The sequence below is a fragment of the Coregonus clupeaformis genome, chromosome 6 (genome assembly GCF_020615455.1).
Source record: "Coregonus clupeaformis isolate EN_2021a chromosome 6, ASM2061545v1, whole genome shotgun sequence".
In the NCBI taxonomy this organism is placed as follows: domain Eukaryota; kingdom Metazoa; phylum Chordata; class Actinopteri; order Salmoniformes; family Salmonidae; genus Coregonus; species Coregonus clupeaformis.
This window is the reverse complement of record NC_059197.1, coordinates 40,733,345-40,750,307: the sequence shown is the minus strand read 5'-3', so window position 1 is coordinate 40,750,307 and position 16,963 is coordinate 40,733,345. Positions and strand designations below refer to the sequence as shown.

Below are 16,963 nucleotides of genomic sequence, written 5' to 3'. Positions count from 1 at the left end.
TACAAGTCTGTAAATGACTGAGGTGGGTTTTCCTCTAACTTTTTACATGGGCTATACTCCATTAATTTTTATTTTCATCCTAACAAACTCTCCAGTTCCTGCCGGTGACAAGCATACCCATAACATGACGCTACCACCACAAACCTGTACTTTCTCTTTCGGCCTCTCTCATCAACAAGCTGTTTTCGCCCACAGGACTGTCGCAGTTGACTGGATGTTTTTTTCTTTGTCGCACCATTCTCGGTAAACCCTAGACACTGTCGTGTGTGAAAAGCCCAGGAGGCCGGCCATTTCTGAGATACTGGAACCGGCGCGCCTGGCACCGACAATCATACCACGCTCAAAGTCACTTAGGTCACTCGTTTAGCCCATTCTAACATTCAATCGAACTGTAACTGAATGCCTCAATACCTGTCTGCCTGCCACGGCCACGTGACTCACTGTCTGTAGGAGCGAACCATTTTTGTGAATGGGGTGGTGTACCTAATAAACTGGCGTGTATGTTGCCCTAAGAGTTGTTCGAAGTTGGTAGAATATTATTCAAAATGATTCACAGCTGTAATGTCTACCAAAGGGGCCTCCACCAATTATTAACTCTGGGGTATGAAGACATAGGCAATCAATAACATTTTTTCTAACTTTCTTTCACTTTGAATATGTGGAGGAGGTTGTGTAGAGCTGTAGGATTTTTTTTTATTTAATTTTAAGGCAACAATATGTGAATACTGTGCAACAGGTGTGTAGACTTTCACTAGGCACAATATGCTTGCATAGAAGCCAAAAGCATTGAATGCATTCACCACTCCAAGGCAATATATGATCTTAGTGACTTCTTGGACAAAGCACCACACAAGAGTAACATATAATCCTGGTCAGCACAGTTGGAGATAGCATACCCTACTCTGAATTGCATGACCTTGAGTTTGAGCACTTAACTGGCAAAGCTCTTGAAGGAGTCAAGATATTGTTTGTCAATTTGACTCTGTAGTTCCTCCGGGATGCAGTGAGAGTATTTGTATTTCTCCTTGATCCACTTCCCTCCCTCGCTGTTCTCAATGGCCACAGCAGCAACACCTGCAAATATGCATGACTTTTACTTGATAATAATTAAGATAGAAAACATTTTACAGTATACAGTTGTGATTAAAGTATAGATGTTTTGCACTTCTCAGTGTTACAACAAATTAAACCAAGTCTAGCCTACCTACAATGAGACACATTGTCTAGCACTGTGATTACACACTGACCTACAACAGTAGCTCCCTGCCTCTCCACCAGTTTGATAGCAGCCTTCATGGTTCCTCCGGTCTCTATCCACTGGTCCACTATCAGCACCTGGAGCCCTGCAGCACAGAGACAGACCAACTAGTGGTCGTGGTTGTGTCCCAAATGGCGCCCTATTCCTTACATAGTGCATTACTAGCTCTATGGGCACTGGTCAAAATAAGGGAATAGGGTGCCATTTGGGATCTACACTGTATTTCTATTCAAACTCCTAATTCACAGTATGCACACCGGCAGTCCTACTGAGATACAGGACAAAACACATTCAGAGAATCTCCTTGAAGGGGAAATGTTTCCTTAAATACAAAGGTGTTCAGTGGCTATACAAACACTATTTGCTATACAGACTAGGGCCCTTGGTTCCTGCACCAACACTAGAGGGCATTATGTCACAGGAAATAAGAGTGGTTATGTCTGGAGAGAATGAGGCCATGGTTTACATTCATTGAAACAAATACAAACAGTCAGAGCCAAAACAGGCCATACTGTATGTTGTCTAATGCTACATTCATGTTAATGAGTGTCTCTTTAAATTTCACCTCAGGATTCTACAAACAAGGCAGGACTCTTGAAACCTTAGATGAGTGGTGTCCGTTCATTGGCCATAGACTCAAAATGGTGACTTATTCACCAAGGAAAGCAATCCTGTCACACTGTGATGGTTAAACTGTGACTCACCTGGACTTAACACATCCAGGCGAACCTCCATCATCTTCTCTCTGCCTGAGTAGTCACTGTACTCTTGGCTCTGGGTTTGTATGCACAGGTGTCCTGCTTTGCGGATAGCCAGAAAGCCCTTTCCAAGGGTGGTGGCCACAGCCGATCCTAAAAACCACCAAGATAAACATGACACCTTAGAAACAACAGAGTTCATTTCACCAATCAATATTTTCTCTCAGAAGACTTATACACCTGATTGAAGTGACAGCAGCATTCCATGTAGATCAATCCATACAGATCCCTTTCACACATACTATGATTGATTTAGCAAGGCTTTTGTTCTGAATTGCATGATGTGATATTTTACTCTTAAAGTGTGTCCTTGTTCTGGCAGTTCCCCAAGTAGGAACTATACGTGTACTACCCCTAAATTAAGTATCATTCCCAGAGGGGTTAGGTTTCCTGGCCTTTCAGTGGAGCTTGCTGGATGTGAAATAAAATTAGAATGCAGTAAGTAGCATGGAGCCACACTTCAGCAACAACACATGTGCAGATTGGTTCAGATTGTATGTTTTCCTGAAACATTATTGACTGGTTGTTTACCAAGGATGAATCCCATTGCATCTATCCCCACTACCAGGTCAATGGCCTCCTTCTGGAATGGACAGAGAAGGTCCTTCACACAATCTGACAGGGCCTGGATTAGATACAAAATAAACCAGAATGAACCAGATTGACCACCCGGACTGCTATGGGTTTCCTTACAGTATCTTTACAGTATATGCACTGGGCAAAATACACATTTTACACACTGCAGGGGGAAATGTGTTATAGTTATAGGTTGTGCAATGGGTATCATAAGTATTCACCCCCCGTTGGATTTCTTCACATTTTGTTTCCGTTACAAACTGGGATTGTAATGGCTTAGCAGATAATAACAAAAGAATAACAATATTTACATGGCTCAAAGAGAAGGAATATAATATCTATTGTTTACAGGAAACTCGTTCAACAATTCTAGATGAAGTTGTGTGGAAAAAGGACTGGAGGGGCGAAATATACTTCTCCCTTGGCGAAAGAAACTCAAAAGGGGTGATGATATTAATTAACAGTAATTTTGATCCGAATGTGCAAATGGTCCAAACAGATCCGCAAGGTAGATGAATGATTTTAAATATGTTGTTGGACCATAAACAGATATGGCTCATTAACCTTTACGGACCAAATAATGTTGATCCACACTTCATTGACAATATACATAATAAATGATCAACCCTGCAAGCAATACAAGACTCTATTATTATGGTGGGAGATTATAATACTGTTTTAAATAGCTCAATGGACCGTAAAGGAAATCATAATAATAATAATAATATGCCATTTAGCAGACGCTTTTATCCAAAGCGACTTACAGTCGTGCGTGCATACATTTTTTTGTGTATGGGTGGTCCCGGGGATCGAACCCACTACCTTGGCGTTACAAGCGCCGTGCTCTACCAGCTGAGCTACAGAGGACCACATACGACAAACTATCCCCCTCATGCTCTTAAGGAAATCATGAATGTCATGGATACATTAGAACAGGTGGATATATGAAGGCTTAAATATCCTGACCTAGTGAGATATACATGGCGGAGACTCAATCAAGCTAGTCATCTTGACTTCTTTCTTATGTCATTCTCGTTGGCACCAAAAGTTTAAAAAGTGTTGATAGGGGACAAAATGCGGTCGGACCATCATGTAATTGGCATATACAATACTCTTACTGAATTTCCACGTGGGCGAGGATATTGGAAATTTAATCAAAGCCTATTGTATGATAACTTGTTTTTAAATAGGACAGAGGAATTTATAACTGAATTTTCCGACATAACATAGGCACAGCAAATACCCTTATTGTATGGGACACTTTTAAATTAGCCTTTAGAGGCCGTGCAATTCAGTACTCATCTCGAAAACAAAAGCAATTTAGGTCAAAAGAGTCCTTACTAACAAAGGAAATAGAAGGTCTAATAGAACAGATAGATAGCAAGAAAAACTGTAACAGGCTCAGAATAAATTACAGGAAAAACAAAAAGAAATTGAGAAACTTATTCAAGAAAGATCAAGTGTAATATATTATAAAAAATAAAGCAAACTGGATGGAATATGGGGAAAAATGCACCAAATTATTTTTAATCTTCAACATAGAAATGCTACCAAAAATAATTTATTGAAGCTGGTTACAAATGACGAAGTCACCCATGATTCACCAAATGATATTTTGAAGGAGGAAGCAAAGTACTTTAAGCATATGTTTTCGTTTCAGTTGCCTCCATCTCCTCTAACTGAAGCTAATTGTAGGGATTTGTTTTCTATTGATAATGTAAAATAATTAACAGCCATACAGAAAGACTCATGTGAAGGTGAAGTTACAAAGGAGGAACTTCTGAATGCAATTAAAGACTTTAAGTCCGGGAAATCTCCAGGGTTGGATGGCATACCAGTCGAGGTATACCAAACCTTTTTTGATATACTCAGAGGACCGTTATTAGCATGTTTTAACCACTCCTATGTAAATGGTAGATTATCAGACAATCAAGATTTCATTATTACTGAAACAGGATACAAGTGGGAAATATAAAGATCCAGTCCATTTAAAAAACTGGAGGCCCCTTACACTTCAGTGTTGTGATGCAGAAATGTCAGTGTTGTGATGCAGAAATTCTAGCAAAATGTATAGTGCATAGAATTAAAAAGGCATTGTCGGACATTATTCATTCTAATCACACAGGTTTTTTACATGGACGATACATTGGAGATAATATAAGGCAAGTACTGGGAACAATAGATCACTATGAAAAATCTGGGAAACCAGGCCTGCTATTCATAGCAGACTGTGAAAAGGCATTTGATAAAGTACGACTGGAGTTTATATATACAGTGGGGAAAAAAAGTATTTAGTCAGCCACCAATTGTGCAAGTTCTCCCACTTAAAAAGATGAGAGAGGCCTGTAATTTTCATCATAGGTACACGTCAACTATGACAGACAAAATGAGAAAGAAAATCCAGAAAATCACATTGTAGGATTTTTAATGAATTTATTTGCAAATTATGGTGGAAAATAAGTATTTGGTCAATAACAAAAGTTTCTCAATACTTTGTTATATACCCTTTGTTGGCAATGACACAGGTCAAACGTTTTCTGTAAGTCTTCACAAGGTTTTCACACACTGTTGCTGGTATTTTGGCCCATTCCTCCATGCAGATCTCCTCTAGAGCAGTGATGTTTTGGGGCTGTCGCTGGGCAACACGGACTTTCAACTCCCTCCAAAGATTTTCTAAGGGGTTGAGATCTGGAGACTGGCTAGGCCACTCCAGGACCTTGAAATGCTTCTTACGAAGCCACTCCTTCGTTGCCCGGGCGGTGTGTTTGGGATCATTGTCATGCTGAAAGACCCAGCCACGTTTCATCTTCAATGCCCTTGCTGATGGAAGGAGGTTTTCACTCAAAATCTCACGATACATGGACCCATTCATTCTTTCCTTTACATGGATCAGTCGTCCTGGTCCCTTTGCAGAAAAACAGCCCCAAAGCATGATGTTTCCACCCCCATGCTTCACAGTAGGTATGGTGTTCTTTTGATGAAACTCAGCATTCTTTGTCCTCCAAACACGACGAGTTTAGTTTTTACCAAAAAGTTATATTTTGGTTTCATCTGACCATATGACATTCTCCCAATCCTCTTCTGGATCATCCAAATGCACTCTAGCAAACTTCAGACGGGCCTGGACATGTACTGGCTTAAGCAGGGGGACACGTCTGGCACTGCAGGATTTGAGTCCCTGGCGGCGTAGTGTGTTACTGATGGTAGGCTTTGTTACTTTGGTCCCAGCTCTCTGCAGGTCATTCACTAGGTCCCCCCGTGTGGTTCTGGGATTTTTGCTCACCGTTCTTGTGATCATTTTGACCCCACGGGGTGAGATCTTGCGTGGAGCCCCAGATCAAGGGAGATTATCAGTGGTCTTGTATGTCTTCCATTTCCTAATAATTGCTCCCACAGTTGATTTCTTCAAACCAAGCTGCTTACCTATTGCAGATTCAGTCTTCCCAGCCTGGTGCAGGTCTACAATTTTGTTTCTGGTGTCCTTTGACAGCTCTTTGGTCTTGGCCATAGTGGAGTTTGGAGTGTGACTGTTTGAGGTTGTGGACAGGTGTCTTTTATACTGATAACAAGTTCAAACAGGTGCCATTAATACAGGTAACGAGTGGAGGACAGAGGAGCCTCTTAAAGAAGAAGTTACAGGTCTGTGAGAGCCAGAAATCTTGCTTGTTTGTAGGTGACCAAATACTTATTTTCCACCATAATTTGCAAATAAATTCATTAAAAATCCTACAATGTGATTTTCTGGATTTTTTTTCTCAATTTGTCTGTCATAGTTGACGTGTACCTATGATGAAAATTACAGGCCTCTCTCATCTTTTTAAGTTGGAGAACTTGCACAATTGGTGGCTGACTAAATACTTTTTTCCCCACTGTAAATGCCTGGAGCATTTCAATTTTGGAGAATCTCTTATAAAATGGGTTAAAATCATGTATAGTAACCCTAGGTGTAAAATAGTAAATAATGGCTATTTCTCAGAAAGTTTTAAACTGTCAAGAGGAGTAAAACAAGGTTGTCCACTATCGGCATATCTATTTATTATGGCCATGGAAATGTTAGATATTAAAATCAGATCCAACAATAATATCAAGGGATTAGAAATCCAGGGCTTAAAAACAAAGGTGTCATTGTACACTGATGATTCACGTTTTCTTTTAAATCCACAAATTGAATCCCTCCACACTTTCATAGAGGATCTAGATACATTTTGTAACCTCTCTGGATTACAACCAAATTATGATAAATGTATTTTATAACATATTGGATCACAAAAAAAATAAAATTTTTAATAGAAAGTTAGCAAACATAGATAAGATCTTGCTACAATGGAAAGGTAAATACCTGTCTATTTGTGGAAAAAGTTTACCTATTTGCTTATGGTCTTACCTACGCCTAGCGAACAGTTTTTTATATTATATGAGAAAAATATGTTCCATTTTATTTGGAACGGCAAGCCAGACAAAATTAAACTGGCCTATTTATATAATGAATATGAATTCGGAGGACAGACATTATTACATATTAAAGCATTAGACCTATCACTAAAAGCTTCAGTCATACAAAAGTTATACTTAAATCCGAACTGGTTCTCTAGCAAATTAGTAAGATTGTCTCACCACATGTTCAAGAATGGCCTTTTCCCCTTTATTCAGATTACAACCTCTCACTTTCAGTTATTTGAAAAGGAAATATCCCAAATATCCCTATTTCTAAAACAAGCCATAGAAAGTTGGTTGCAATTTCAATTTAAACCTCCAGAAACAACAGACCAAATAATGCAACAAATATTGTGGTTAAACTCAAATATACTAATTGATAGAAAACCATTATTAATTTGAAATTTTTTTTTTAAAAGGTATAATCTTCTTAAATGATATCATAGGTAGGACTGGTGGAGTTATGTCGCACATTCAGCTAAGAAAAACATGGAAATGTCTGCTCTACCCAAAATTACAACCAAATAATTGCAGCATTACGGCAAAAATGGAAGAGGAAAGTGGAAGGGGGAAAAAGTAAGGAACTTGTCTGTCGGCCCTGCATTAAAGACCATAATTGGTTAAAGAAAATTGTGATAAATAAAAATGTATACCAGTTTAATTTAAGGACCAAAGGATTGATAGCCATCCCATGTAGATTGCAAAATAGTTGGGAAGAGATTTTTGACGTACCGATTCCATGGCATAGTGTTTATGAACTGATACGCAAAACGACGCCGGATTGAAAACGTATAATTTTTCAATTTAAATTATTATACGGAATTCTTGCTACCAATAGAATGTTATTTATTTGGGGGATACAATCTTCCCAGCTCTGCAGATTTTGCTGCGAAGAGACAGAATCATTGTTTTGGCACTGTCCATTTGTAGATAGTTTTTGGTCACAGGTCCAGGAATGGCTGAAGGATTGCAATATTTACCTGGAGCTAACCCTGCAGATAGTACTACTGGGTGATCTGAAAAGTCATAGTCAATCGATCAATAATATAATAATACTTTTAGCAAAAATGTTTATTTTCAATTTACAATCTTTAGAAACAATGAGAATAGAAGGGTTCAGAACTTTTGTGAAACATCACAGTACAGTTGAAAAATATATGGCAAATAGAAATCCAATATAGATGGTGTTAAGAGATAGATGGGAGGTGTTGAATGGAGCTGAAGGATGGGACTACTAACAACAACTAATAACAACAACTAATAACAACAAGATAACTAATAATGTAAAGCATACTGTGTCCATAATATGTACAGTGGGGAGAACAAGTATTTGATACACTGCCGATTTTGCAGGTTTTCCTACTTACAAAGCATGTAGAGGTCTGTAATTTGGATCATAGCTACACTTTAACTGTGAGAGACGGAATCTAAAAAAAAAAATCCAGAAAATCACATTGTATGATTTTTAAGTAATTCATTTGCATTTTATTGCATGACATAAGTATTTGATACATCAGAAAAGCAGAACTTAATATTTGGTACAGAAACCTTTGTTTGCAATTACAGAGATCATATGTTTCCTGTAGGTCTTGACCAGGTTTGCACACACTGCAGCAGGGATTTTGGCCCATTCCTCCATACAGACCTTCTCCAGATCCTTCAGGTTTCGGGGCTGTCGCTGGGCAATACAGACTTTCAGCTCCCTCCAAAGATGTTCTATTGGGTTCAGGTCTGGAGACTGGCTAGGCCACTCCAGGACCTTGAGATGCTTCTTACGGAGTCACTCCTTAGTTGCCCTGGCTGTGTGTTTCAGGTCGTTGTCATGCTGGAAGACCCAGCCACGACCCATCTTCAATGCTCTTACTGAGGGAAGGCCAAGGTCTCGCGATACATGGCCCCATCCATCCACCCCTCAATACAGTGCAGTCGTCCTGTCCCCTATGCAGAAAAGCATCCCCAAAGAATGATGTTTCCACCTCCATGCTTCACGGTTGGGATGGTGTTCTTGGGGTTGTACTCATCCTTCTTCTTCCTCCAAACACGGCGAGTGGAGTTTAGACCAAAAAGCTCTATTTTTGTCTCATCAGACCACATGACCTGCTCCCATTCCTCCTCTGTATCATCCAGATGGTCATTGGCAAACTTCAGACACGCCTGGACTTGTGTCACACCCTGGCTATGGGACTCTAGTTGTTGAGCCAGGGTGTGTTTGTTCTATGTGGTGTGTTTCTATGTTGGGGGTTCTGGTTTGTTGTTTTCTATGTTTGCCTTAGTGACTCCCAATCAGAGGCAACGAGTGTCAGCTGTTGGCTGGTTGTCTCTGATTGGGAGCCATATTTAACTGTCTGTTTTTCACTTTGTGTTTGTGGGTTTTTGTTCCGTGTCGGTATATGTTTACCGTTGGACGTTACGAGTCGTTTATTGTTTTGTTCGTGCTTGATTTAATAAAGTCTTATCATGTTCACATTCAACGCTGCGCCTTGGTCCTCCTCATTGGTAGACGATCGTGACAGAAAAACCCACCAAGATGTGACCAAGCAGCGTGTCCAGGAGCCATCGCCAGGGAGATCCCTGACAGATGTCCTTCGCCTCCTCGACTGGGTCAAGCCGAGTGAGGAAGAGAAGAGCTTGACATTGTGGCAGAAGGGCGAACGGCTGGCGAGGGACATGGAGACCTGGTCCACGGGTAGGAGAGACGCCCCGAAAATGTTTAGGGGGGGGGCTAACGCCGTGGACGACGGGCCAGCAGGAGACCGCGGCAGAGCGGCCCAGCGGATTGGCAGAGGAGGCCGCCAAGTTACGGGGGCCACTGGTCGAAGAGGGGGTGGAAGATGTAGAGTCACGGCGAGAGGTACTGGCGAGTGTTGCCAGTCCGGTCCGGCCTGTTCCTGATCCCCACGTAGGGCCAGTGGTGTGTGTTCCCAGTACGGTCCGGCCTGTTCCTGCCACTCGCACCAAGTCTACGGTGCGCATCGCCAGCTCGGCCCGGCCCATTCCTGCTCCCCGCACCAAGTCTGTGGTGCGCGTCGCCAGCCCGGTCCGGTCCGTTCCTGCTCTCCGCACCAAGTCAGTGGTGCGCGTCGTCAGCCCGGCACGGCCCGTTCCTGCTCCCCGCACCAAGTCTGTGGTGCGCGTCGCCAGCCCAGTCCGGCCCATTCCTGCTCCCCGCACCAAGTCAGTGGTGCGCGTCGTCAGCCCGGCACGGCCCGTTCCTGCTCCCCGCACCAAGTCTGTGGTGCGCGTCGCCAGCCCAGTCCGGCCCATTCCTGCTCCCCGCACCAAGTCAGTGGTGCGCGTCGTCAGCCCGGCACGGCCCGTTCCTGCTCCCCGCACCAAGTCAGTGGTGCGCGTCGTCAGCCCGGCACGTTCCTGCTCCCCGCACCAAGTCAGTGGTGCGCTTCGTCAGCCCGGTCCGGCCCGCTCCTGCTCCCCGCACCAAGTCAGTGGTGTGCGTCGTCAGTCCGGCACGGCCCGTGCCTGTTCCACCGGTGGCGGGTCCGGCACCGGTCAGGTGCTGCGTCACGCCGGAGCTAGAGCAATCCGCTCCACCAGTGTTCAGTTCAGCTCTGGTCAGCAGGGCCAGACCGGACCAGGGGTACTTTGGGGGGTTAGAGAAGGAGTGGGGGTCAGGCCCGGAGCCAGAACCGCCGCCGAGGAGGTATGCCCACCCAGCTCTCCCCTGTTTTGCTCTTTTTGAGGCGCGGTCGCAGTCCGCGGTACTGTCACACCCTGGCTATGGGACTCTAGTTGTTGAGCCAGGGTGTGTTTGTTCTATGTGGTGTGTTTCTATGTTGGGGGTTCTGGTTTGTTGTTTTCTATGTTTGCCTTAGTGACTCCCAATCAGAGGCAACGAGTGTCAGCTGTTGGCTGGTTGTCTCTGATTGGGAGCCATATTTAACTGTCTGTTTTTCACTTTGTGTTTGTGGGTTTTTGTTCCGTGTCGGTATATGTTTACCGTTGGACGTTACGAGTCATTTATTGTTTTGTTCGTGCTTGATTTAATAAAGTCTTATCATGTTCACATTCAACGCTGCGCCTTGGTCCTCCTCATTGGTAGACGATCGTGACAACTTGCGCTTGATTGAGCAGAGGGACCTTGCGTGCGCTGCAGGATTTTAATCCATGACGGCGTAGTGTGTTACTAATGGTTTTCTTTGAGACTGTGGTCCCAGCTCTCTTCAGGTCATTGAACAGGTCCTGCCGTGTAGTTCTGGGCTGATCCCTCACCTTCCTCATGATCATTGATGCCCCACGAGGTGAGATCTTGCATGGAGCCCCAGACCGAGGGTGATTGACCGTCATCTTGAACTTCTTCCATTTTCTAATAATTGCGCCAACAGTTGTTGCCTTCTCACCAAGCTGCTTGCCTATTGTCCTGTAGCCCATCCCAGCCTTGTGCAGGTCTACAATTGTATCCCTGATGTCCTTACACAGCTCTCTGGTCTTGGCCATTGTGGAGAGGTTGGAGTCTGTTTGATTGAGTGTGTGGACAGGTGTCTTTTATACAGGTAACGAGTTCAAACAGGTGCAGTTAATACAGGTAATGAGTGGAGAACAGGAGGGCTTCTTAAAGAAAAACTAACAGGTCTGTGAGACCTGGAATTCTTACTGGTTGGTAGGTGATCAAATACTTATGTCATGCAATAAAATGCAAATTAATTACTTAAAAATCATACAATGTGATTTTCTGGATTTTTGTTTTAGATTCCGTCTCTCACAGTTGAAGTGTACCTATGATAAAAAATTACAGACCTCTACATGCTTTGTAAGTAGGAAAACCTGCAAAATCGGCAGTGTATCAAATACTTGTTCTCCCCACTGTATATAGGTTATAGGTTGAGAGCTTTTGTGAAAGAGCACAGTTAGAAAGATATGGCATATAAAAGCAAACAAGACATCATGAAAATGATTGGAGAGGTTGAGGGTAGAGGAAGTTCATGAGTAAAAACAAACAAAATAGAATTATTGTAAAATTGACTGTGTCCATAAAATGTATATAGTATGTATAAGCTGAAAGTAGAGGCCTAAGCGGTGTTGTTCATTAGATTACTCCAATTAGGGGAGGGGTGGTGGGGTTGGAATGTAAAAGGGAAAAATATTTTTTTAAGGATATGTATATATTTGTCTGTATATTGAAAAGTGGGATTGAAATAGATTTAATTGTTATTTCTGTAATTGATCTACACAAAATACTCCATAATGTCAAAGTGAAAAGGAAATTCTACACATTTTTACAAATGAATAATAACATGAACCAACTAAAATACACTCACTGGTCAGTTTATTAGGTACACCATCCCGATCACGGAAATGGATCGCTCCTACCGACAGTGAGTCACGTGGCTGTGGCTTGTCATATAAAGCAGGCAGAAAGGCATCTAGGCATTCAGTTACTGTTCGATTGAAAGTTAGAATGGTCAAAATGAGTGACCTAAGCAACTTCGAGGGTGATATGATCATCGGTGCCAGGCACGCTGGATCCAGTATCTCAGAAACAGCCGCCCTCCTGGGCTTTTCACACACAACAGTGTCTGAGTTTACCTAGAATGGTGTGACAAACAAAAAACATCCAGTCAGCGGCAGTCCTGTGGGAGAAAACAGCTTGTTGATGAGAGAGGTCAAAGGAGAATCATGCAAGCTGACAGGTGGGCCACAAACAGACAAATAACGGCGCAGTACAACAGTGGCGTGCTGAACGGCATCTTGAAACGCACAACTTGTCGATCCTTGTCATGGATGGGCTAATGCAGCAGACGACCACACCGGGTTCCACTCCTATCAGCTAAAAACAAGAAGAAGTGGCTCCAGTGGGCACGCGATCACCAACACTGGAGAATTTGAGGATTGGAAAAATATTGCCTGGTCCGACGAATCCCGGTTCCTGTTGCGCCATGCTGATGGCAGAGTCAGGATTTGGCATAAGCAGCATGAGTCCATGGACCCATCTTGCCTGGTATAGGCTGGTGGCGGTGGTGTACTCATGTGGGGAATGTTTCCCTGGCACACGTTAGGTCCCTTGATACCAACTGAGCAACAAACGTTTCCGACACCTTGTAGAATCCATGCCCCGAAGAATTCAGGCTGTTCTGGAGGCAAAGGGGGGTCCGACCCGGTACTATATGGGTGTACCTAATAAACTGGCCAGTGAGTGTATAGTCATTGCATAAGTATTCACCCCTTTGTGAGTCTAAATTAGTTCAGGAGTAACATTTGGCTTAACAAGTCACATAATAAGTTACATGGACTCACTCTGTGTGAAATAATAGGGGTTGACATGACTTTTGAATGACTACTCCTTTTTCTGTCCCCCATACATTTAATCTGTAAGGTCCCTCAGTCAAGTACTGATTCAACTACAAAGACCAGGGAGCTTTTCTAAAGTCTCATAAAGAAGGGCAGTGCTTGGTAGATGGGTAACAATAACAAATCAGACATTGAATATATCTTTAAGCATGGTCAAGTTAATAATTATGCTGTGGATGATGTATTAAACCACCCAGACACATAAAAAATACAGTCATCATTCTGAACTGAGCTGCAGGACAGGAAGAAAAAATGCTCAGGGATGTCACCATGAGGCCATTGGTCATTTAAAACAGTTATAGAGTTCAATGGCTGTGATGGGAGAAAAATTAGGATAGATCAACAACATTGTAGTGACTCCACAATAATTACCTAAATGAAAGAGTTAAAATAAGAATACAAATATACAGAATAAAAATATTCAAAAATATACATCTTGTGCATATGCAACAAGGCACTAAATTAATACTGCAAAAAACACGGCAAAGGAATACACCTTTTGGCCTAAATGCAAAGCCGTATGTTTGTGGCAAACACAACACATCACTGAGTAACTGCCTCCTTATTGTCATGCATCATGGTATGGGTAAGCTTGAAATCAGCTAGGACTGGGGAGTTTTTCAGGGTAAAAATAAACAGGATGGCGCTAAGCACAGGCAAAATCCTAGAGGAAAACCTGCTTCAGTCTGCTTTATACCAGACACTTGGAGAGGAATTCACCTTTCAGCAGGACAATAACCTACAACACAAGGCCAAATCTACACTGGAGTTGCTTACCAAGAAGACAGTGAATGTTCCTGAGTGGCCAAGTTACAGTTTTGATTTAAATCTAATTGAAAATCTATGGCAAAACGTGACAATTGCTGTGTAGCCATGATCCCCAACACCTTGACAGAGCTAGAAGAATTTTGAAAAGAATAATGGGTAAATATTGCACAATCCAGGTGTGCAAAGCTCTTATAGACTTACCCAAGAAGACTTGCATCTGTAATCGCTGCCAAAGGTGTTTCTAACATGTATTGACTCAGGGGGGTTAATACTTATCTAATCAAGGTATACAGTTATATTTTTCATTAATCTTTATAAAATGTTTGAATATTTCTTCCACTTTGACATGACAGAATATTTTGTGTAGATCGTTGACAAAAAAAAGAACAAATCCATTTAAATCCCACTTTGTAACACAATGAAATGTGAAGAAATCCAAGGGGGGTGAATACTTAGAATACCCACTGTATTGTTCAGTTACCACATCATCTTTATATCCCTCTTGTAAGGCAAAAGTACTCTCCTGGGGAATATATCCCAAGAATTTGATGACCCAGAAATGTTAAATACAACTGATTAAAGCCGCTCAACACTCACTCATCTTCTTTGGACATTTGGACCAGGAAAATAAAGGTATATCACTAGTACCTGGGAATTACAGTAGAGTCTTGATGGGTCCAACCAGGCAAATGTTGGTCCTTTGGTGTTTGGTGCCATTAGGGAAAGGTACCAGCCTTTCCCTCTGTCTGTTGGAACAGCCAAAGCGTCCATTCTGAATTAATAGTCCACACAATTATAGAGGCAGAGGAGCCTGGGCTGTGAATCTGTCTGCTGGCCTGGCCACCCATATCAGGTTCCAGGGGGTGTGTCAATGTGTAGACCATGACACAGAATACATACTGACATGGAGGCTTTACAGAGCTCTACTCATTATCATTAGTGCTAGACCCTGATATTGTTATTGCAACATTACAAAGATTTTTAAAAAAGTATTGCAACCTAAATGAAAAGTCATAATCCAGTTGAAATCAATGTCAAAACACATTTCAGATTCACATTCTGTTAAAGGTCCCCAAAGCACACACATCCCTGGGTCGCTCCTCTTTTCAGTTCGCTGCAGAGAGCGACTGGAACGAGCTGCAAAAAACACTCAAACTGGACTGTTTTATCTCCATCTCTTCCTTCAAAGACTCAATCATGGACACTCTTACTGACAGTTGTGGCTGATTCGCATGATGTATTGTTGTCTCTACTGTCTTGCCTTTGTGCTGTTGTCTGTGCCCAATATTGTTTGTACCATGTTTTATGCTGCTACCATGTTGTGCTGCTGCCATGTTGTGTTGCTACCATGTTGTTGTCATGTGGTGTTGCTACCATGCTGTGTTGTCATGTGTTGCTGCCATGCTATGTTGTTGTCTTAGGTCTCTCTTTATGTATTGTTGTGGTGTCTCTCTTGTCGTCATGTGTGTTTTGTCCTATATTTTTATTTTTTATCCCAGCCCCGTCCCCGCAGGATGCCTTTTGCCTTTTGGTAGGCCGTCATAGTTAAATTAAACACACAATTAGAGCAAAAGTTAATAAGATTGGTTAAAATTAAAATGTAATCTTTATTGCAATAATATGGTGTATTCAGCTCAAATAGCACAGAAGATTACTCTATAATGGGGCAACAATATTTGAAATGTTGCTGTTTTAAATGATAAACAAAAGCAAAAAATTATGCAATGTTGTATTTCATCGATTTTCAGTTGACTTTCCAATAAATTAAGTTCTAATGCTATAATGTTGTTACAAGTTAACAAATGCATCAAAAAGCTTTAATCATTAGAATTTAAATAGACTTACAATGCTGTGGTGTGGTGGAGTCTGTGAAGATATACTGCATACAAATAACTTTGGCGAGTCCCAAACATAGAGAATGATAGAGGCCTCTAGTGGCCAAAAGGCCATTTTGGCATGGGCAGCACCATTGAGGGCTTCCACCATGCTTCCGCCATTTTAAAGTAATCAAAGTAGTCAACTGGGTGGGGATTCCTATGGGTTGTAACCTCAATGGCGCTGCCCATGCTGTCACAGACGCTATATGGCACAGATATAAAGATGAGTCCTCTATCTATCTATATGATCCCAAACCAGCCCCTCTCCCTTACCAACTAGCTTGGAGGGTCCTACGTTGTCATGTGTTGCTGTCGAAACTCAGAGGGTGACGCCTCAATCAGACCAACAGCGTCATTGTGTTTTGGTACACCTGAAGTACATTAATTTACAATGGAATGCTGCTTCTGCCTTGCACACAGATTATCCATTATATTGACCAGATTCTCATGTGGCTGCTCTAACAATGGAAATAAATGTCTTCAAAAATGGAAGGCACTCAGGAGGAGGCACAATCAGGTGGGACCATTCTAGCCAATGAGATGGCTGATACGCATGTGAACAACAGGCACAACTCCAATTATATGTTTTTTCTCAAAGTTGCCAGGATGTAGCGGTCCTACTTATATCAGTACACTCGTAACAACCTAAGCATTACGAAAACTTCTATTCGATCAAATAAGTCACACCTAGCAAATAAGCCATTACATTTTGTGTTAACCAAATTCGACACTGTCATTGACCAACAAGGAAAACAACATCGAGCCCCCCGACGCTTATGGGGACTGTGTGCTCTCGTTCTCCTTGGCCAACATGAGTAAGTAATTTAAGCGTGCTAACCCTTGCCAGATGGCATCCCAAGCTGCATTCCCAGAGCCCATGGGCCCCCCCACCTTGCGGGGGCTGCAGGGGTGTGTGGTACGCCATTGGTAGCAGGGTGAACAGGCTATGGCTCGGGTTCGCTGCATCTATGATAACATCTGCAAATCTG

The 16,963-nt window shown here is 42.3% G+C and overlaps 1 protein-coding gene across 2 annotated transcripts; it reads right to left on the bottom strand.

Annotated features, from left to right (window-relative positions):
* Nucleotides 1-673: 673 nt before the first annotated feature.
* LOC121567949 (adenine phosphoribosyltransferase) lies at nt 674-15,970 on the bottom strand. Of its 2 annotated transcripts, XM_045220722.1 has the most exons (6): nt 15,943-15,970; nt 14,746-14,843; nt 2,548-2,641; nt 1,963-2,109; nt 1,248-1,343; nt 674-1,074 (listed from the first exon to the last, which is right to left on the bottom strand). In XM_045220722.1, the coding sequence occupies exons 2-6, from the start codon at nt 14,812-14,814 to the stop codon at nt 932-934; spliced, it is 549 nt and encodes a 182-aa protein (XP_045076657.1). In that variant the 5' UTR covers nt 14,815-14,843; nt 15,943-15,970; the 3' UTR covers nt 674-931. The 2 variants fall into 2 exon arrangements, with proteins under 2 accessions (XP_045076657.1, XP_041734285.1); XM_041878351.2 differs by lacking the exon at nt 15,943-15,970 and having other exon boundaries at nt 14,746-14,987.
* Between the last annotated feature and the right edge of the window lie 993 nt (nt 15,971-16,963).

Bases quoted from the DNA above. Each gene is read 5' to 3' on its own strand.
- LOC121567949 (XM_041878351.2), bottom strand. From the start codon at position 14,868: ATGGACGCTTTGGCTGTTCCAACAGACAGAGGGAAAGGCTGGTACCTT. The intron at 1,344-1,962 runs GTGAGTCACAGT...TCTGTGCTGCAG, and splicing joins CCTGGATGTGTTAAGTCCAG to GGCTCCAGGTGCTGATAGTG. The intron at 1,075-1,247 runs GTCAGTGTGTAA...GCATATTTGCAG, and splicing joins GCAGGGAGCTACTGTTGTAG to GTGTTGCTGCTGTGGCCATT.